This window comes from Argiope bruennichi, chromosome 6 (assembly GCF_947563725.1).
Source record: "Argiope bruennichi chromosome 6, qqArgBrue1.1, whole genome shotgun sequence".
In the NCBI taxonomy this organism is placed as follows: domain Eukaryota; kingdom Metazoa; phylum Arthropoda; class Arachnida; order Araneae; family Araneidae; genus Argiope; species Argiope bruennichi.
Genome location: NC_079156.1, coordinates 8,061,143 through 8,084,604, shown reverse-complemented (window position 1 = coordinate 8,084,604; position 23,462 = coordinate 8,061,143). Strand labels below are relative to the sequence as shown.

General features: G+C 29.8%; 1 protein-coding gene across 1 annotated transcript; it reads right to left on the bottom strand.

Moving 5' to 3' along the window:
- Positions 1 to 4,345: 4,345 nt before the first annotated feature.
- Positions 4,346 to 23,081, bottom strand: LOC129972270 (ATP-dependent DNA helicase Q1-like). Its single transcript, XM_056086338.1, has 11 exons — positions 22,869 to 23,081; positions 22,604 to 22,774; positions 20,535 to 20,714; positions 18,530 to 18,835; positions 17,388 to 17,554; positions 16,029 to 16,110; positions 15,367 to 15,633; positions 13,630 to 13,768; positions 11,921 to 12,015; positions 11,551 to 11,823; positions 4,346 to 5,030 (listed from the first exon to the last, which is right to left on the bottom strand). Exons 1-11 carry the CDS (start codon positions 22,876 to 22,878, stop codon positions 4,453 to 4,455), a joined length of 2,268 nt encoding a protein of 755 aa, XP_055942313.1. The 5' UTR covers positions 22,879 to 23,081; the 3' UTR covers positions 4,346 to 4,452.
- Positions 23,082 to 23,462: the final 381 nt, after the last annotated feature.

Here is a 23,462-nt window from a genome sequence, read left to right as displayed (position 1 = left end):
TGTTGTTTCAAATCTTTCAATCATTCGTCGTAAGTTTAGTTATGGTCATCGGTCCTCTACGTAACTGTTTTAACCGCCGGTATTCACGAAGAGCAGCACTGGCATTTTCATCCCGCTGATAAAACAGCTCGACTAATAAGGCGTTTTCACGTAGTGACAACGCAATCGACGGGCGCATTTTTGCAAAATGATATAAATTCCCGCACCCCTTCTTTTTATCTTCGATGTCATGCTACAAAGTACCCGTATAAGCAAATTACATCATCAAGTTTTCGATCGCAGCGCCAAAATTTCCCCTATCGGCGTTTTTTGGTAGTAGTTTTTTTTTTCTTGATAAATCGAAACCGTATACTTTAATGTGTATGGTGGCCAAATTTTGTTACATTTCGTCCAATACATAACGCGCTACAGGGCTCCGAGCACCTCCGGTTATTTCTTGATCACCCTGTATTTAAAGCAACAATTGTTTTTACAATATTAAGATGAAATCAGGATAAACATTTTTTTAGGCAATCTTAAATGAATATCGCGGCGAAAATATACCCATTTCGAACAATTGGATTAGAAATCTCCAATTGCGGATGTCATTGTGCTAGATTACCGATACAGTTCAGTTTCCAACGGCGCAATAACGTAATGGAACTTGAATTTTAGAAAGGTTCATGAAAACAATAATCAGAAATGGGAGGGGGGGAAAGTTCTTCAAAAGCGCTTTTCTGAGGAAGTAATGGACATCCAAGTTATGCCTATGAGATTAATCATATAGCAAGAACGTTATGCGAAGATCGAGGTATCGCTTCTTGAACTGAAATTACATCAATCAAAGATGTATCTCTACGCAATCCGCAACACCTCTAATATTCACTGGATTCTTAAATGAATCGGTGAAAGAGCACATTCACGAAAGAGGAGATCTCATCTATTAAGGCGTTCTATCAATCCATTTGTTTAAGAATTGCCATGTAATTATCGATATTACGCAATTATAGTAAGACTGAAACTAGCCTGGATCGGAAAATGGTCCCGCAATTTATTATGATAGGCGAGGGAGTTCCATGTCTTGAACTTAGCTTCTTTTTCTGCTTTGGTCATTGGCAGAGATTCAGCTAGTATACAAGTATTAAGTAATGCGAACAGATTCCAACTTAACAAGAACCGATCAATTACTTCGAACGGAATTTGGAAATCATTTCAGAAATGCCGTCGCCAAAACGATGAATAAAGACGAAAGCTGGAACCTAAGCATCGTAGCGACTTTCTTCGTTTGGCATACTTGGAAAGGCATAAAATATCGACACTACGTCTGGCACCAATAAAATCTTGGATGGATTTCTTTATACGTTTTATGGTACTCGTACGCTAACGAATTAGCATCGCTAAAGTCTCGACGAATGTCTATTCGGAGAAGTTAACAATTTCTTCTTTCTAATCTGGTCAAAACTCATTATATTTATGATTCTGTCAATTTATTAAATTTCTTTCTGCCCACTGTAAGGTATGTTGTGAGCAAAGATTATTCTTTTTGAGGGCCGAGTCGTTTCTTCTGTTCAATAGCTAAGTTCAATCTGCAATAACTGTTAAAAATTTATCTGATACCTCACTTTCCTGGATTATCAGAGAGAGTTTCGGTAACTGTATGCTTCTTAACAGTTTTTATGTGATGGAATATCCATATTCTTGGTTAAGAAGTGCCCTGTCTAACAAGCCTCCTTGAAGGATCTTTGAAACTCACGAGTAAGCACACTTCTGCCACAAAGTAGTCTAATCAAAACAGACATGGACCACATTTTTTGTTAGTCCAATCTGGTTTCAAAGCATTTTCTTTAATAACAGAATAATTTATTACTACGTTTGCCAAAGTTCTAGAAGAATATAATGTGATTTTTTTTTTCTGTTTCTTTCTATATTTGTGCCAAGATTGTGTCAACAACATATCCACTGGTTCTACTATAACACAGTTTTTGTCATGCATTTCCAGTACTACATCAGAAGTAAATAATTTTTTCACACTGTCAAAAAAATTCAAATTTTTTAGGGACCAAACAAAATTTTGCACACCTTCAAACGGAAACTTCAAGGCTCGATTACATAGCAGAATCTTATAATAACCTTCCGAAATAATGATCAGACATTTAATAATTAAGTGAAAGTGGACATAATAAGGCGGAATTGTTATTAGATATGGAGCATGAACACTTTCGTGAAACAACTGACCTAAAATTAAAAAACAATTTTTATTGACCGAAATTGGTTATTGAAGTGAAAAGGTTATACAAAATAAAGGCATAATGGCCTTTTTAGCTAAAACCCCTTAACTCATCGTCATATACAAAGCAAGAGGAAAGCAGGCGAAAGGATCATGCTATTCTGACTGACGCTGGTGTGGTGTGAAAGTTTGGAGTGGGAATGCTGGCTCAGATGTCATCCTCATCATCTGACCGCGGTACAAAATGACGACTTCCGTCCCCAGATAGGCATAGTGTTGCTTTAAAACGGGACGTTAATATAATGAAATTAAACCACGTTATTCTGACAACATATACAATAACGATTCAAATTCTGGAAATATTAAAATGGAGTATTATTATAGAGAACATACAAATGAACAAAATTTTAAACTCGAACACATTAGAAAGTGAGTGTAAAAAAGATTACAAAATCCCAAGTCAGTTTCAACAAAAGTAGAAAAAAATTATCTAAATACTCGAAATAGCAAATAATCGAAAATTAAATTTTAATAAAGTCAACGAAGTTTTCCAAATAACTTTCATAATCATATTCGCAGTTCTTATATTAAGAAGTATTTATTGCATATCTTTTGAAAATCGAAATATTTTTTGAAACAGAAATATTTTGAAAATATTTATCTCCAATTATCTAAGTTAAATATTTGGTCTTCGAAAAGAAATACATGAAAATAATTAAAGAATTCACGCTTCTAAAATCGAACACGAATTCTATGGGAAATTTCAGAGAACATTAGGTAGAACATTCGCCAAATAACTAAATTTCTCATATCAGAAACTACTTTCAATTTAATGATTCGCAATTGAAGTCAAGATGTGTTAAATATTTACATGTTTCAAAAATAAATTATTGCACATTGAACAAAAGAGATAATCTTTTTTCTTTGAAGGGGAGGGGGCACAGAATTTTATACTTACTGGTTTTGGTAAATCCTTTTCTTCAGTTTCATTTTCTGAATAGACGAATTAATAAAGATCACTATATTTCATTCGAAATAATCAAATCGTTTAGCTTCGTTTAGTTATATTAACGTCCCGTTTTTAAAGCAACACTAAGGCTATTTTGGGACGAAACTCGTCATTTTAAACCGCGGTCAAATGACGAGGACGACACCTGAGATGGCACCCCCACCTATCTGAACTTCCACACCACACCAGCGGAAGGACGTTTGGCCCCAACGGATTTAATGTGCATTAAACCGGCTTACACGACCGTTTCTTCGACGAAATTGGGTCTCGAACCCGAAACCCTCCGGTTCCGAAGCCGAGACCTTACAAACAGATCACCGCGAATCCTACTCAAATTGTACTCACTGGAAAAAAAGTAATCAACAATACTCTGAATATTTTTAGAGGTCTGTAAGAACGACGGGAACAATTCGCGAACCTAAGGTATTACGATTCCAAAAATGACTCATTTACACTCGCATAGAAATCAATAAATCATTTAATCTTCTTCGCACTTTATAAATAAGCCTGTCGTTGTTAGCAAACATTTAGCAGCTATTCAATAGATGTATAGTTTAGTTACATGAACGTCCCATTTTAAAGCAACACAAGGGCTATTTTGGCACGGACCTCGTCATTTTGAATCACGGTCAGATGATGAGGATGACACTTGAGCTGGCATCCCTCCCTCTCCAAGCTTCCGCACCACACCAGCGGGAGAACGTTTGGCCCCTACCGAATTTAACGTGCACCAGAACATCTGACACAACGGTCCTTCAGTAAAATCGGGTCTCGAAATTGACACCCTCCGGTTCCAAAGCCATGACCTTACCACCGGGCCACCACATCCCCAAATTTGGTATGAGACTTTGTTACTAAAATTATAGCCCTGTGTCAGATTGTGATTTCAATACTCATACTCAGTTTTCTCCTCAGTACTACGAAATACAAAATGCTCATGTATAAAATTCTGAAAATAAAAATCGGAGCATGCACGATGTTATCGGCCTCCTTGCCGAAAGTTCACAGTTTTTAAGTAAGCGGGGAGGGGAGGGGAAAGTTCCTTATTAAAATGTAAGCGAGAAAATTTGGGGGAGACCACTCCCGCCGTGTTTCCGTTTTTTAAGGCTTTATTTAACGAGTATAAAATATGAAATATGTTTAATATATAAATAACTGTATTTGAGATACAAAGGACATTTTAAACTGCAAACAAAAATGATGGTTATATACATTTCGCAATTTAACAGAGGGTCTTTCAATCACTGTCACTAACAACAATCATAGGCACTTTCTTCCCTTCCACACTTTTCTTCTTTTTAGGAAATATATCAAAATCATCAAATTTCATTTCGTCTTCGTCAGATTCATCGCAAATAGTTATTGCTTGGCCAGATTTTTCGACATCGACTATTTGTTTTTTAATTCCTCTCACATCGTCTTCATCGGATGAAAGAACGCAATTCCTCGGACGTTTTCTAGTGGATGCAATAGTCAAATCTGAAGAAGCATCCGGTTTTTGTTTGGATGTCAGGCCATTCTGTAGCTGCGAGTTTTCGTTTAATTGAGCATTGGTTTTTGAGGTTTTGAGATCTTTTTCCTTTGTTGTTGATGAAGCAGCAGCAGCAGCAGCAGATGATGATGACGATGAGAGTGAAGGAGGTGATTTTTTTGTTTGCGATTGTTTGTTTGATGAAGACTCTTTTGCTGCTGATGATGATTCGGATGACTTAATATGTTTTGTAGATGATGTTCCACTTTTTCCATCGTCATTTTTAACTCTCACTACAGACATTGGGAATAGAAGCTCCTGGTCATTTGAAAGTCTCCTGGTCCCTGAAATAATAATAAAAAAATATATGATTTCAATAAATTAATAAATAACGTTCAAATTTGATATACAATGCTCAGAAAATAATATACTGATCACAACAGAATTGTTATTGTCATTTACGACATTTATTAAGGATTCTTCAACCTGAATTTTAACTTTAATTTTTCCATGTTGATTTCACATTATAAATAGATACACTCAAAACAAATATACCTACAGTAGACCAACATGAATACTGTTAACATTTTGGTGAGAGGAGACCCATGCGCTTAAAAAATGATTATAAAAATTTAATTCATTCGGGTGTCTTGTTATTAAGGTATCCAACTAGGTTGTAAAGATGCTTTTTCCAGAAAAATGCGATTTTTTCTTTTTATGACCTGAAAACAAAGTCCAAACTTCGTAGATTCTAAAACAGTCTTTGTTTTTAATACATGTGAGATAGAACTATAGATACAGTACTTTCAATAATACACAACAAATAAATATGAGTTCGAAAACAGTGGCATTTTAAACCGAAAATGAGTGATTTATTTTATTTTTACCGTAAAATTCTCCAAAATAATATTTTATATGTTTGTATTAATTCTCTACTTACTCAGTCGGAGTTTGCTTATTTTTGGCATTTCTGTTAAAAAAGCGTGAAAACTGCATTTGTTTCTGGCGCATTTGGATGAACTAATTTATAAGTACGATTTCTAAACGCATTTTCTGAAGAATGACTTAATGGCAACTTCAAATGCTTTGTAAAAAACCCTCTTTGCGTGGGATTTCTTTAGTATGAGCGCTAGAGATAGTGATCACTTCAAAATTAAGTCTCAAATTTTTATTCACATCTTGATACGGGGGCAGAGCACAAAAGTAAAATATAAAATACAAAACACACACGCACGCACGCACACATATACACTTTAACAGAACACCATTCTCGTCCTAGGTTACAGCACGACCTCCGTAATACAAGGCCTCACAACTCCCAACGCGTTCAGCCCGTGACGTCACGAGTTAGGATGAATTTTCAGGAAAATTCTAAAGGCAGCTGGTGTAAAAAAGTGCGGTTAGTCACGGCAGATGTTGGCGTAGCGAAGTGCGGGTATTGTGTTACTGGTTTTATTTAAAAGTTTTCTGATCTTTTTTTCATATTAATTTTAATTTATTGTAATAAAGATGCCTAGTGCGTGCTGTGTTCCTAATTGTAAAAGTAATTACACGAAAAATAGCCCCAATATTTCAGTACTTTCGTTTCCAAGAAATGAAAACACTAGAAGAGCATGGATCTCTGCAATAAAGCGGGACAATTTCGTGCCAACCAAATATAGTAAGGTAAGTTTCATTCTTTTTTGTACAATTTTTAGTTAATTAATTCTCTTGAACTGTGAAACATTTAAAATTATGTATAACTTCCATTTCTGTCATTTTGTTTTCTCTACATTTAGTTGCTTATGCTTCCAATTACTTTGGTATTGTTTGCTTGAGCTAAATATAAAATTTCTTTGTTTTATTGTTACTTCTCATAGTCTTTTTTTTAATGTGTTCTTAATATTTAAAATGTTTTGTTTCTGTATCTTTTTAATTATACTTCATATATATTTTTTTAAAATTTGACTTAAGCCTAATATTTGTTTCATATATGTAGGTCTGTGCTAAACATTTTCCAGAAAATCAGTTTTTAACTGTTAGAGAAGCGTTTAATACCAGTATTCAAGTACCAATGGAGTATAAAAGGTAAGTTTTTTTTAGAAATATGTAATAATTATCACCAAAATCTTACAAAGTACTTAAGTGATTTACTGTTATTATACTCTTATAAAAAAGTTTAAAATCATCTAATGAATAATAAAACTTAATTTTTTATTATATATATCATGACTATAGATTGTAGCAAATTAAATTTATATTTTGTTCTAAAATATTATGTAAAAAAGTTAGATATAGTTGTAAAACAATATGAATTGCATGCTCATATAGGTTTAGAAAATGGGGGTAAACTTTCTTTCTCGCAAGAACATATTTTAAATGCAGTGCTCTATAATTTTACAGTATTTAAAAAAATATGCGACGAATATGAGTCTGAATTCCTAAAACTTCACGATCAAAGAAAAATAGTTTCTTGCCTTACATATTCTATTCTAGAAGAAAATGAATTCTGTGATAGTGGAGCATGTGATGAAGGTCATCAGTTTAATTCCATTATCTGGAAAGTTTGGTGCTCCACAAATATATTATTAAATAATTATGTTAAGAAAAAAAATGATAATTTAGCTAAAGCTTTAGTTCAGAAAAAAAACCTAGCTGTAAAGAAAGCAGAAAAAAGAAAGGAAAAAAAATTAAAAATTACTAACTTGAAAAAGAGGAGGGATGATAAAAATATTTAATATTAAATTTTCAAGCATAACAAGTAATATCAGTATAAATTGTTAATTGACTTTTATCACAATTGTTTCTTTTAATATTGTTATTAACTTTTATTTATAAATTTGTATTTTAACTTTATTTAATATTATAATTATTTTCATTTGTCTGTGTGAAATTTATAATAAAGTTAAGAAACAAAATGCATTTTGTTATTGTCTCTGAAAATAAAATGTTATGAATCAAATAGTGTGTGATTTTTTATTTGTGTTATCCTTTACTGTTACTTCAGATTAAGTATAAGTGCATTGAAATATGAAATCAGATGTAATAAAAGCTAGTTTATTAAATTGTATCAATTACTAATATATTAAATGAAAACAATTGTTAATGTGAAAAAACAAGGTGTGAAAGTAATTCTTTTTTATCAACAGAATTAGTTGGTGTAAAATTTAAATCTGATATTAAATACATTAATGTTTTATTTGAAAGCTTTAAAATCATTAAGCTTTAAAAAGTCTTAATGATTAATTTAATTTCAAGCTTTAAAAAATATTTTCAAGGAAAAAATAAAACAATTTTTAACAGCTTTTAATAAAATAAAAAAAACTATTAAAACAAGAAAACTAACAATACCTCAATGTATATATCTAATAAATTCACATCTTCGAAAGTTTGAATGTTATTAAATGGTCAATACGCTATAGAGGACTTTTAAGATTTTCTATCATGCCGTTTCTTTTATTCACACGGGAAAAAATAAATCTTGAATTTTATGCAAGATTCATGTCTTAATATTAGGAATAGTAAGTTATTTTTAAGTGAATTTAAAATATACCTACACATCAAGGAAGAAAGCAGGATTCTGCTCACGGCAGGCAATCATCCTAATTGTGTGACGTCACAAACTAGTTGTGAGGCCTTGTATTACGGAGGTCGTGGTTACAGTCGATCTCATTCACCCCTTCGCCACTCTCCATTAGGAAAGCTGGGTTGCTAGAAGTGGTGAGCGGAGTTGCCAAAATGAGTGTGCCTTATAAAATTTTTATTTTTGAAAATAATTTTTATCTTGTGGTTTGTTACATTTTATGTTGTTTGAGCAATATATATCTGAAATTAAAATTAAATGTTCCCATTATTTTTTTTAACTTTCTCTGTTTTTCCTAACATTGAAAACTATGCTAATTTTTTTTATTTATTAAATAAGCGATTTTTTGTTCTTCAAAAACTAAAGGCAATAAGTGCATTTTTTTTCTTCTACTAATGACCTTTCTAGTCTGTTTTAGCTATTTGGTACAATAAAAAATGATTATGTATCAGTTTTTAAAAATTCATCGCCGAACCTATTCGGATTCCTTAAGAGAAAGCAGATGTTAGTGCATCTTCTATTTGTTGTCCACTCACGTGCAGTTAAATCAACGACCTTTTCAAACACATTCGCAACAGCTCTTGAAGTAAACAACAGCCTTTCGTCATTTGGTGTAGGTCGTTGCCTACTATGACTTTATCAACTACAGTTAGTTGAAACTGTTGGTTCTTATCAATCTCAGTTGCTCAATTCTCGGACTGAAATGCATAAATATTGTGATGACTCAAGTAAAGCTTATTCAGCAGTGATATACTTTAGAATTATTCCTCGCCGCAAGGTGCCGAAAGAGTTGAGGTAGTGTTTGTTGCGCCAAAAATGCTGGCCAGCCCAAAAGAGCCTATTACTCTCTTTAGAATTGAGGTGTGTTCTGCACTTTTGCTGGCACGCTTGAGTGCAATCATTCTGGAAATTTTGGGTATACAAATAAGTAGAAATTTCTAGTGGACGGATATCGAAATTATATTGAAATGGATACATTCGCCACCGAAAAAAAAGATAACCACTAAACAGAGTGGTTCAGATAAGGTTTTTAGTTCAACAAGTCCATTGGAATCCCATTGTGGGAATATTAAATCCAGCTGATTCTGCTTCTAGAGAAATTTCATCCAAAACTCTGTTAAATCATTGTGGTGAAACAGCCTGAAATGGTTGTCGTCGAATGAGCCTGTTCTTCTCGTTTTGATCGAAACATTTACTTTAGAACTTGAATTCTAAAGTATAAACTGTACAAAAGACCTATTCCTGACATTTTGTTGAATTATTGATCATTTTCAAAGCTCTCTAGAGGGCGGCGTGGTGAGTCCGTTTTCTTCGCAAAAAATTCCGGATAAGAAATGTAGGAATTATTTAACTTAAAAGTCTCAAATTCCATACTTAATATAGTCAGACTTATTCAACAACAGGAATTTTCATTGGAAGTTAAGTTGTTAAGGCAGCAAAAGACATTGCCTAGGGGCACAGACTATTGCCCCTGAATATTTTTCTTGATTTTGAGGGCATCATTAGACTGGGTCGACTTATTTCTGATTGTCCATCTTTAAAGTTTGATCAAAAACATCTACTTCTCCTGCCACTAACGAAATGATTGATTTGATCTGTTGTCTTTCATTTCGAAGAGCTGAACTCGAAACCTTTAATTCCATTATCATCTGATCCTAGCGACATAAGAATCTTGAAACCGGGACACTTCTTGATAAGCTCTTCCTTACTGGAAATGACAGATTCAACTACTGATAATAATCTTGTGTTGACAATGAGATGGCAACTGATTCAGATCTTAGATAGAGTTTCTGAAAAAGATGGCACTTCCAGCGGAGACTCAAATGAACTCGACTAGATCCAGAGTTGAAAGTAGGAGACCTGGTTGCCATTCCTAAAAATACAAGCCCACTTTGGACATGGCAGTTCGGACGCATTAAAGAGATCTATCTAGGACCAAATGGAATCGTTCGAATGGTTTGTATCCACAACCAAGATGGAAATATCGAAACCCATAATGAAGGTTTCGAAGGCGAATTGTGAAAGTTAGTTCATGTGACGGTCCGAAGTATGTTGGATCTTCAACGAGAGATGGTGCAATGGACGGCTGCTTTTGTTGATATTGATAAAAACAGGAGTTTAGTAGCCATTTATTAATACTTATAAAAGCAGATATTTATATAAAAGTATTTTATGAATACTCATAAAACGTTTCATTGTCTTTGTAACTGTTCTTTGTTCTATTGTTTTCCACTGGCTTAATGATGCGTTTTTAATCTTGTTGTTTTTAATAAACCGTTTATTTCGTTCTATTCGCTCTTTTGAACTAAATTCAATCAAGTCATATAACATGAGTGCCAAATTTTATCTACCGAATTCTTTGCGTCTGGTAATTATGGAATTCATTTAAATTCGAACAGCCAGATAGACAGACAGAATGGGTTTCTCACAAAATTTGATATAAATCTACAAATTCGGCCGTAACTCTATGTTTCATCATTCAGCCGTCTAGTTGAAAGGGTTTTTCAGTTATCCTATTCACAGCGAAGTGCAGAGAAAGTTTTCTAATCGTCACAAATTTCGGACTCGAGATTTTGACAAATCTCCACGTTCCAGACTTCCCCGAGTTCGAAAAACACATTTTTAGAAAAATGTCTGCGACACATTCGAATTCGAGATTTTGACGAAGCCGCACATGTCAGACTCCCCTGAATTCGAAAAACACACAGCAATATGCCTGTCTGTGACAAATATAATTCAAAAACGCTTTCAGCTGGACGGATGGAATTTGGTACACGATCTTCACACCAAATCTGTAGATTTCTATCAAACGTTGTAGCAAAATCTATTCAAAGAAATGCTGTCAGTTCGACTGTCCGAATGTAAGTTAATATGATAATTACAAAACGAAGAGAGCTGAATGGGTAAAATTTGGTACACAGATTTAACATCTATAGTGTAGACAATTATTAAATGTTGAGCAAAATCGAACAAATATTTGAATATCTGTCGGCTTGTACTTTCAGAAGCGTGTCAATGCGATAGCTGAAAAACGGAATGGCTTAAATATATCAAATGGGGTGTGACTGAAACTGTACTTCTGTCTCAAATGTTGGTCTCAATCATTTTGGGAAAAACCCTTGTAAAACACAAATTCATTTTTACTAGAGAATATGTGAGAAAGTTTTGATTAGACCCTTCCCGTTTGTAAAGTTTAATTTATTATTATTATTTTATTTTTAAAAAAGCTCACCACTGTAGTAGATGTTAAAAAAATGAATGTAGGGAAGAATGAAGTAAAATGAAAAGTAAAAGTTATTTACCAATATTGATGTAACTAATAGTGGAATATGGAGTGAAGTGAAATTCTTCCTTCAAATAGGATTCTAAAAGAAGAAGAGCGATGATTCTTTCACAAGTTTCTCGACTGTAGGTTGTAGAGAGGTGACCAGGCGGGCGCAGTTTGGGCGGCCCTTTGCCCTGCCATGCTTCTATCAACTTCTGGCTAGTTAATCGTTCTTCTATCATGGAAGCATGCTCAAGAATATTAAAAATACTTCTGTATTCTCTAGCTATATTTTTTAATTTTTCCTCATCTACAGAATAAAATTTAAAAATAAATAAAAAGAACCTAGATTGAAGGGCATTATAACATGAAATGGATTTTTATATGAATTCATGAAAGTTACTTACAAAAGCCTTTCTGTTCACAGTGATCGCACATTTTATTACAATCCTGCGTGTTCCAACGTTCATCAAAATGTTGTGCTATTAAAGAACGCCGACACCTGCAAATAAAGTACCACAACTATCAATGAAAGAATAACTCATAAATACTGAAATCGGATATTTCGTGATTGAAATAAATATTACATGCAACAGGAAAGCTGGATAAAGATTTAAGGGGTATTGGAATATGACAAAAATATAAAGATCTGACAGAGTCTATCAGAATCATAAATAAATTTAAAGAAATAAAAAGTCTGCATGAAATAGAACAAATAATGAATTCAGTAACTGATTAAAAATCCCCAAATTGCTGCTTAAATATTCTGAATATGCTTTTTGCTCCTTTTTAATTAAAATATGTAAGTACAAAGCAGATCTAAATATATATTTATATAGCTTTTATTTATTAAATTTTTTATTTTAACAAAAAAAACCAAAAAAACATTATAACTAAAAAAAAAGTGAAATTTAACTCATTAATTACTTTTTAAACCGAAGTTCTAAAATATTTTTTATATTTTTATTTAAAGTATCCAATTAATATCCGTTTTAAATTTAAAAATTCAGATATGATAATGAAAAATGAATTAGCATGAAGAAAAAAAAAAGACATTTGACTATGGAAATCGTTAATAATACAATAACGATAAATAACAACAATTCCAAAAAAAAAATCATCATGATTTTTCAGAAAACTTTTGAGGCTTTCTATTCATTGTGAAATTATTTTATGAATGTTCAAAACAGTAAGTGTGTTTTACAAATTCAATCGACCCTTCCCTTTTAGAATTTTATTTTACAATAAATATCATACTGATGAACCATTTAAAAAGAAATTTAATGCTAAATCAGGAGGGAAAAACAACTTCAGATAATGAGATCACCAAAAGTTAGAGTAAATATAATAAAGCCACCAAATTTGGATGGTAAAAAGTTGCAGAAAGTTGGTGACAATATATTATATATATATATATATATATATATATATATATATATATATATAGGTGATGAATCATGTTCCTGTCATAATGCTGAGTGTTTCAAACCCATTTGAAGTTGTTGCTTTTCATCATGACTATCTCAAAAATTTATAGATAGATATATGAAGAAATTCAATTTCTAACATTAAATTCAGATTTTTATCTGCATCTAGATTTTTATCTTTATAACAAATGTAACACAAAACATCACGCATATAAGATATGTCCAAGTGAGAAATGCAATATTCTTATTAGCTGCATTGTCATTTTCTGACAAAATTAAGTAATTTTACTTAAATCTAAAACAAATAAATTAATCTTGCATATGACTTTGCCATCTTTCTCAAACAAAAGCCAAAAGTAAATAGAGAGAGAGAGGGGGGGGTGATCTGAATTTACTGCATATTTATTTGATAGTGCAGTATTAGATACATAAGTTTCAAAAATGAGAAGAGATAAAAATGAATTCTTATTCTGATTCAAAGAATAGTCTGAATTTATCTTTGACAGAAGTATTTAAGAAAACGAATCTGTGAATGAATTAGCTCATCAGACTATTGCTACAAAATAGTTTAATCTTATATTATATTTAGCAGCTGCATTATATCATTCAGAAAATACAATAAATACAGTAATACAATCTAGTACTAAACACAATTAATACTACTAAAATGAAATAAAAAGAGAAACTACCTGGATAAATCAAGGCAATATGCCACCATTCCATACAAGTTATCCAAGCCTTTCTGCTCTGTGAAAACCATAGTGCTTTGTCGAAAAACATCAGCAAAACGATAAAATAAAATGCAAGAAGCTGGGTGGTCATCTCGACCTAAAAATAAGATCAATAATCATGCAGAAGGACCGTCATTTTCATGCAGTCACCTTGTCTACAGCATAATAAATATTAAAATGATGCAAATTACAAATTTTAAAATAATGCAATAGAATAATACATGCCTTTAAAAAAAATGCCAGCCCTTGAATTTAAATCCTGTGTACATACGGATACAAAAGACAATCTTTGCATATATACTCTTTATAGATTTAAAGGGTAGGTAGTGAGAAACAGAAACTACTGGACCGACTTACTGGTCCAGGACCTATTACTGGTTTTTTGCTAAAAAGATACCTATTGTCCAGAAAAATTTTAAAGCTATTGAAATCCTCGATCTGAACAGTTGAAAGAAACTCATTCCCAATAATTAAAATAGCAACAGTACTATTACTTAAAATGTAGATGATGCCTTGAGACAGTAACCGATCGCTTAATTTTTAGTAACTGACGAATGAATTGCAATTTATTTTCAGTAATTAATGTACTTATAATAATCTAATACTAACAAAAAATGAATAAAAGAATCGCAGGCGAGTGAAGCGAGCTTGGATCATATAGTAATCTAAAAAGGTACTTGATGGTTGGAAGCGAAGTGAGGAAGGACTATTAGTTATTTTTACATGAATTAAATTCCAACTAGCCACCTTCGGCGACTAGCTGTTCGTCCAAAATCTAATTAAAATAATTGGCAAAACAAAAAACTAATTCTCAAGCCACAAACACTGCAACGATTTCACAAATTTTAATCGCAATAAATTATTTCACAATTACAAAAAAAAAAAAAAAAAAAAAAAAAAAAATGAATGACATATATAGTCATAAAAACCAACTAAATTTTCGGAAGACATTACTATGTCCATATGAAACAAAATCCATAACAAAAACATGTAAAATCATCATTATTTTCTTATTCCGTTTTGATACCTTTATTTTATATTTTGATTTCAATAACATTCATCATGGTTCAGGCAACATTATGCGAGTACAGTTAGTTGAATATAAAAGTTAATCAGGAATTAAAAAATATGATACCAGCCCACTTCCTCACCATATTATATATATATATATATAATTTCAAAATATTCTACATAATACACAACAAAAACAACTGTTTTGTTGCCCAAGTTTTTATGCTGTAGGAAAAGAAATTTAAAAACTGAAAAGTTATCCATTCATTTATCCACTAATTTATCATTCCAGATAAATTAGTTTCCTAATTAATTACATCCACATTAATTAATTAAAATTACCAATTAATCACTTATTTCAGACCATATTGCCCTATAGGCTCTCATGCAACTCTCACTGTCCCAAATTAAAAGTAGAAATGTAAACATCTTACTCCAGTGTTGTTAAATGGCATCACAAATCCAAAAAGAGTTAATATTTAAGAACTTTGAATTATGAATTAAAATGATTGCCTACAACTGAAAGTGAATTTCGTTCATAACTGAAGCTCACAAGGTTATAAGTTAATTTAAAAAAAATCTTTTTCTGTGATTTGAACTATATAACAATTAAATTTTACATTAATTTAAACAACTTTACTGCCCAGCACAATGTTATACTACAGTAATCAGAAATATTCATACCTGCACGACCACTTTCCTGATAAAAATTTTCCATCGACTTTGGTAAGGAATGATGAATAACAAAACGGACATCAGGTTTATCAATGCCCATACCAAATGCGACTGTTGCTACTATGACTTGAGTAGAGTTTGAAGTCCAGCTTTTGTGGACAGAGCTACGATTATTTGCATCCAGTTGAGCATGATATGCTTTGGCCTTTACTCCTCGTTTTCTTAATTCAGAAGCGATTTCTTCACAATCTTTGACTGAGAAGCAGTAAATAATACCTAATAAATAAATAAAATCCATGCAATTAAACAGAAACATTTTATGGAATCTTAAAAATAAACATAGTAAACTAAATAATAGTTTTGTTTTAAAAATCTAAATATCTAATGAATAATATACCCTGAAGCTAAATATAAGAAATCTGATGCATGTAATGCAAAAGTCTCAATCATTATTAATACTTCAAAAACAATTTGCTAAATCATTCAATATATGAATATTAGTAGTTTAATTTTATTGTAAAGTTTTTGATCACCTTCTATACATTGAATTAGTCTTACATAATAAGCATATAAAATAACTCATATAACTACAAAAAGAAAACACCAAAAATTATGAAAAAAATTCATTGCACTTTTTATCATGCAGAATTTCTTTTAATAAAGTTACTTGCCTGAAAGTCCATTGAAACGATTTTTTAATAAATCTTCTAATTCAGACACATTATCCTTTTGACATGAAGATTTACAAACAACCTAAAAGGTAGTAAGAAAGAAATGTAAGTTAAAAAATGGTTATTTGATCCAAAGTAACTTACAAAACATGATTTTCCTTCCATTTTCATAAGCACATTTTAGTATATTTAAGTACTCTATTTAATTTTTAATACGGAATTTTATGCTTTGATTTAATCCACAAGACAGAAATCTAATGAAAAACTACATGAAATCAATGACAATAAAATATATTCGTTAATTACAAAAAATATACAAAATAATAATAATAATAATAATTCCACAGATTCTCCCAAGTATTTTTTCATAAAAAGGCAGTAATTGTGAATTTTAATATTCATTTTATTATTTTCTTTTACCATATTTCATTATTATATCATTTTATTTCAAATCTTGTTGTATATAATAAGGTTATTCTAATAAAAGATTCTCAAAACATTAATAAAAAAAATTACTTCCATAAAAAGAAATTATAGACTGAAATAACTTTATACAATTAATAATAATAAAAGCAAACCCTACATATTAAAACAAACTGAAAATTTCAGTTTTTATAAATAATACATAAACATTTCTTATAAAAAAAAATAGGAAATAAGAAACATAAAATGTAGATAGGTAATTTTTAAACATAACTACAACACAAGCAGATAGTTGTATTTTACAATTCGAAGTTTCATTTATATTTGATGTGAAATAACTTGTCTTCAAGTTATTTGATTTATATTTATTCAAACTCCCCCTACCCCCCTTCACAGATATATTCTTACAATAAAAAGTCAGAGTTTATTAAAATATTCTTATAGAAAAAACAATATGAAGTTCAAGAAAAATAAACCTATATAATTTTTATGCATTTAAAATAATTTTGTAAAAAAGAATATTTATTCAATTATTGTGTACATAAAAAGCACTGGAATTTTAACCGTATGACATTGACAAACATAGTGAATAGAGTCACATGACATCTTTGGTAATTAATCACTAACATGCAGTTGATATTTAAGTATCAAATAAAATTCCTTAAATTTTAGTGACCAACATTTATACGTGCCTCATTTTGAAATGAAAATAATTGCACTTAGGATACTCATTATAATAATACTAGTATAGAATTGCAGAAAAAAAAATCAACCAAATTCTAAAAATTACACTATTGAAAATCTTATAAAAATTTCTACTTAATTGTCTAAAAAATTCCTATTTATGAATTAATTTGTGGAATGTTTATGAAAAAGAAAACATCTCATAACAAAATGAATGTATGAAATATTATGATGCAAGAAAGTAATATTTACTTCATATTTCAGATTAGGTCGATTGAAGGAGGCTTTTAATACCAAACATCCTTTCATGCTTAAAATAGACTGAATATCTTGAATGATCGAAGTAGTAGCTGTAGCAGTTAGACCCAAAATAGGCACTTTGGGAAACTGCCGTTTCATAATACCAAGAAATTTATAATCTGTTAAAGAAAAAAAACCCAACAAACCTGTAAAATCTCAATTAGGAAGATATTTTTACATTTATTGGAAAAAAGTAAAAAAAAAAAAAAAAAAAAAAAAGAAAGAAGAAGAAGAAGCGAAGCATTTTGAGTTCAGAGACTAAATAAAATCCAATAGATATTTGTATTATACAAAAATGAAAATAAAGAAAAAAATCCAACTAATACTGAACTACAAAGCTTTAGCTACAATTATATTATATATATATATATACAAAAACAAAGGCATAATTATTTATAATCAACACAATATTGCAATAACTAGAAAAAATATTAACTTTTTTTCTAAAAAGCAGCATTTAAGCACCAAAGCATAATTTTATAAGTCAAAATAAAGGATTTTATAATATGTACAAAGATAAAAACAGTAATTTTAAAAGATACTACTACAAAGATTTAATTCTGAATATTATGAATATATATATATATATATATATATATATATATATATATATATATATATATATATATATAATTAAATAAACACAATCCGTAACATTATCAAAGACCCTTACATCTGTATTTAATACAAAAGTCTACAAATAAATTCAATATAACTTGTGTGCAAAAATCAATATTTAATAAACACAATTATGCTGTAAAAAATATCATTCTTTCATAACTATAAGATACATTAGAAGAAATTGCATTTAAGTGTATGTAAATTGTGCTGCAAAATTAATCAAATGATAGTTCATCATATAGTATACAACTACATAAGTAATATAATAAAAACTAAAGAATACATAAATTTTTTTTTGTTATAAATAACTAAAAAAAATTTCAATCGTTTTAGACCTACTAAAAATGAGTTATGGCTTTATTACTTCAAAATGTATAGGTATTGTTTTTGCCTAGTTGAAACCAAACAGCAATATTTATTTTATATTTACATAAATAATTACAGGTTTAATAGAAGATAAGAAAAAAATTAACCTGGTCTGAAATCATGACCCCATTGTGAACAGCAATGAACTTCATCAATAGCTAGTAATGAGAACTGTCCCATTTGATACATTTTTTCTAATTTAGACATGAAGCGTTTACTTTTTGCTAGCTTTTCTGGAGTAACATACAGAAGCTTGATGGAAGGATCCTTGGATGTCATTTCTTTATGAACATGATTCACAGTCTCTCGGGTGCTGCTTGCATTGAGAAGTGTTGCTGGTAAATTTAATGATTCCATTGCCATGATCTGATCTTCCATCAGAGACACTAATGGTGAAACAACCAAGGTAATTCCTGTGAATTTATGAAACAAAGAAATTAGCGCAGTGAAATAAAAATAATAGATAACAGTAACAAATTTTTCTGAAAATATATAAAGCCAGCAAAAAACTTTCTATATTAAGCAGTTTTATTCCATATGAATATTACCAAATAAAATTAAAAATAAATTTTTATCAAAATCTTAACATCTCACAAGCACAATTTTTATTTATTAACCATCAATAAGACAGTTTAATGAATAATTACAAGAACTCCTTTGTTAAGCTAAGAATATATTATTTATATATGTTTATTTTAAAAGTAGTGCATACCATATTATAAATTTAGTATTTTTTCAAAACAGATTAAATGTTCTGATTTAATGAAAAACCAATTTTTATTAAAGCTGGGAAATTAGCATTCTATGTTTTAATAAAACTGTTAAAAATAATTTTGAAAACAATTTTTAATTCTAACTTAAAAAACTAAAGTGCAGATTTAAAATAAATAATAAAAATTTTACAATATACACATATATATTTAATATATCTCAATATTTAACAAAGGATGGAAATTTTGTTTATGTAAGAATCACTAAACTAACTTGAAATAAGTAAGTGACACTTAATTAATAAATAATAAATATATAAATTAAAAGCATTATTAAAAAAGAATTCAGGACAAACATTTTTTTTCACAACGTAGAGCATTTACTACTACGATATGTACTTGAATACAGTTATCCAGAATAATATCCAATAAGTTGGACATATTCTAAGGGAGGGGAATATTATATAATCTGAAAATGAATATTCTACATGGGCAATGTACTGATAAATTCAGACAGATGAGAACCTAAACCAATATTTTCAAACATTATGTAGAAATACTGTTTTGATACAATTCTACAATGATCTTGAAATTTTTAGCAATATTATTTTGCAAGTTACAATTTCTTGTATTAAAAAAAACAAACAAACAAAAAAAAAAAAAAAAAAAAAAAACAGAAATAAGTAAGCAGGAAAAGTTGCTAAATTGGGATCTAATTCTCTCAGCACTTATTTTCACCAATAATATGGAGGAAAGTTTTTCTTTTATTTAGTCTGTACACAAGAGAGCAGCTAAACCTACCATACAAAATAAACATTCAGTGATTATTAAAAAGTGACCCTTTTCAAGCATAGCAACAGTTTGTACTGAAAATATTTGAATATCAGTTATTTATAATTGAGGAAACATGCTCTTATGCACCCAGACTAACTATTTCAGTTTATTTTTCATATTTTTTTTCCAGACATTTTGCAGGAGGTTTTGACAACATCATCAACACATTTTGCTGAAATGTTTATATGCTGCTCTATTTTTCCTTCACTCAACATTTTATATTCATTAAATCCTTAGAATTTTATTCTTTTTTTTAAAAATACTTTATAAAATTATCCTTCTGTAACTAATGGCTTAAGTTATGATCACTTGGCCATTTTAATAAACATTATATTTTAGCCTATTGCTTATCATAGATATATAATTTTATTTTAGTGAAATGAAAATCTAACTATAAGTTGAATAAAAAAATGATAAAATCCTGTACCAATAAAATGAACTATTAACCTTCACTCACATATTACTTTCCACAAAACAAGCAAATACTGATTATTTAATTGCACCCTAATGGAATAAATATTAAAACATAATAAACTATTGGGATTAGACATATGTTTTAGGTAATTACCATTAAGTACCATGGCAGGTAACTGATAACATAAGCTTTTACCACCACCAGTTGGCATCAATAATATGCAATCTTGTCCAGACATGACAGCATTTATGGTTGAAAGTTGATGGGGTCTAAATTTGTCCAGCTTGAACTTTGATTTCAATACTTCCTTCACTTTATTGGACCATGGATGATCTAACAATATAGCAGCAGAGTTTTAGAAATATTCAGAATATGCATTAACAATTCTGCTAGATAAATGACAAATATTATACAATACTTTTTGGTAACTCTAAATAGATTACATGGAATGATGTTGTTTTGCAATAAATGCATAAAATTAATGTATAATAATGTTTATACAAATGCAAATGTTTTTTAAAAAAAGGATCCTTTCTTAGATGATCCATTTATAAACCATTACTTATATTAAAATGAAACAAACATTTATGAAGCATAATATTAGATAATTCATTCATAAATTATACCTGCTAAATATTCAAAGAAAATATCTATTCCCAGCGATAAAATTATAAATAGTACAAACAGACAATTATCACAAAATTAATATAACATTATAATAACAGAAATAACAGATTCTGAACTGTTATACAATAGGAAACTAACACTAAAGAAAAGATAATATAAACTATCAATTATATATTTTGAAATATAGCTGTCTTCACAGTTCTCGAAAAAAAAATTCTGCTATATGATTGTATAATAATTTTGCTATATAATTGTTACATAATATTCAGTCTATTTTGCAATAAACTGCAGTTGATTTAATTTTGCATAGCAAACCAAACCAAACACAATTAAAATTTCCAATAATCATGATGAAATAATTGAAATGGCATGCTTATCCTTATTGCACAAGTGGATCAAATTAAAAATTTTCTTTACATATATATAACGTAAACACATATTTTTTAAGCAGTTTTGTGGCCATAGTGAGAAGACACTTTGGAAACTTTAATACTTCCAATTTATTCCATTCTGGGAGGCATAATTTATATACAAGCAAGAAGTGATGAGATATTTCAGTCTAAGACACAAGAGAAGAGCAAAAGAGTGCGCCATATTTCCCCTTGTGATTTTATATAATGGGATTCTGATAGGGATTCTTTGACATGTATAGACCTAGAAAAAGGAAATACAGGCATTGTTTGCTTAGCTTGATAGATTTTTACTCCTACACTTGGAGTGCATGAAAGTCTTGATTAAAGCACTTTTACAGAGCTTGTGTAGCATTAATTAAATATAAAAAGATGGGACTGGATCAGAAAATAAGAGAACATTTTAGAATGAAGTTAACATGGGTTAAGTTAAGATAAAAACCAGGAAATTATTTAGGATTTAATTTAGATTTAGAGATATCATTACATATACTATGTAAACATATTTTTTTAGCAGTTGCATGGCCAAATAGAAAAAACTTTTGAATAATTAGAAACTATTTATTCCATCATTGAGAAGCATAATTTGTACAAGTGATCATAAAAAATACACCAGTCTAAATCGCAACACAACAGCAAAAAAGACAGAAATTTTTCTCTTTGATCATTTTGCTATAGGGATTTCTTTGCCATAAGTCAATTTAGATAAGGGAATTTTAGAAATCTCTAAAAGAATGTGCAAAGCATAATGGATTTTTATCCTTACATTCAAAGCATTAGAAACTGTCGAAGTAAGCATTTTTAGAGAGTGTGTGTTACATTATTAAATAAAAAAAGTGGAATTCAATCAGGAAATAAGAGAACATTTTTGAATGAAGTTAATATGGGCTAAATTAAGATAAAAATGTGGAAATTAATTAGAATTTAAACTAAATTTTAAAATATTCAGTTGCTTATTAATGGAATATATAAAGAAAAGGGTTTTTTTTCCAAACAAAATAATTATAATTCATTAGAATATAATATACAGAATAGGAAGAAAAATATCAAAATTAAAAAAAAAGAACTCAAATTTAAACAAAAGTTTAAAGTGCATCTTTTACTAGCTTATATAATAATCATAAATTATTCATAAATAATAATAATAAAAGTATATAGATTTAATACAATTAATAAAATAAATACCTGATCGCTCCCAGTCTTGATTCGCTAGCTCTTCTGATGCCTTCTCCGAAATTTGTCGATTGATTGCTGATTTTTTTGAGATCAAAGCTTGTTTTTTCTTTGACAACCTGTCAATCGCTTTATCAATTAAGCTGATTTCTTTCGTTATTTTTTCTAATTCGGCTTCTAATTCTGAGAGAAAATAAATTATTTATAAAAAAAATGAATCACAGAAAACAAAAGATTATGATTAAGAAGGCAAATCTATAAAAAAATATTATTGTACCTGCAGACATTGTAAGAAAAATAATTATATTAGCAATACAATATCGTTTGCAGAAATTAGGCAATTCAATAGGTATTACATAAATAATTGGACGTTTTTTGTTTAATCAGAATTGGATTTGTTTTATCTAGTTACGTGGAGACATGAATCTGCCGGATTTCTTTACATGTGTCTGCGACTGTGTTGGTAAACAATGAGAAACCTAATAGCTGTTGCCAAGTCTTGAATGATTATTAGGACAGGAATTTATCACTCCTGTTCGAGTTTATAGATATTTTAATCAAATAATAATAATTTTAATAAAATCAGCTTTGCAAATTTTAAGTTATCATGTGAGAATATCATTTTTTTTAAAGTCATGTGGTTTGAATCCTACAGAAATGCAGCCTGTTCTCACATACCTCATATTTCGCAAATACCAATATTTAGGAGGGGAAAAAAAAAAAAAAAAAAAAAAAGAATTTTTGACCATCTCAAAATAATTAACTGAATTTTAAAATTTTTTCTCGAGGCCAGATTTTTTTTCGTGAAAAACCAGTTTAAACCGGTTTTAAATTATCATGTGACTCAGATTATGTATGCTCCGATATTTAA

Coding starts and splice junctions, on each gene's coding strand:
- LOC129972270 (XM_056086338.1), bottom strand. Junction 16,111..17,387: donor GACCTAATCTGAAATATGAA/GTAAATATTACT, acceptor ACTACCTTTTAG/GTTGTTTGTAAATCTTCATG. Junction 11,824..11,920: donor CTGTGAACAGAAAGGCTTTT/GTAAGTAACTTT, acceptor TTTATTCTGTAG/ATGAGGAAAAATTAAAAAAT.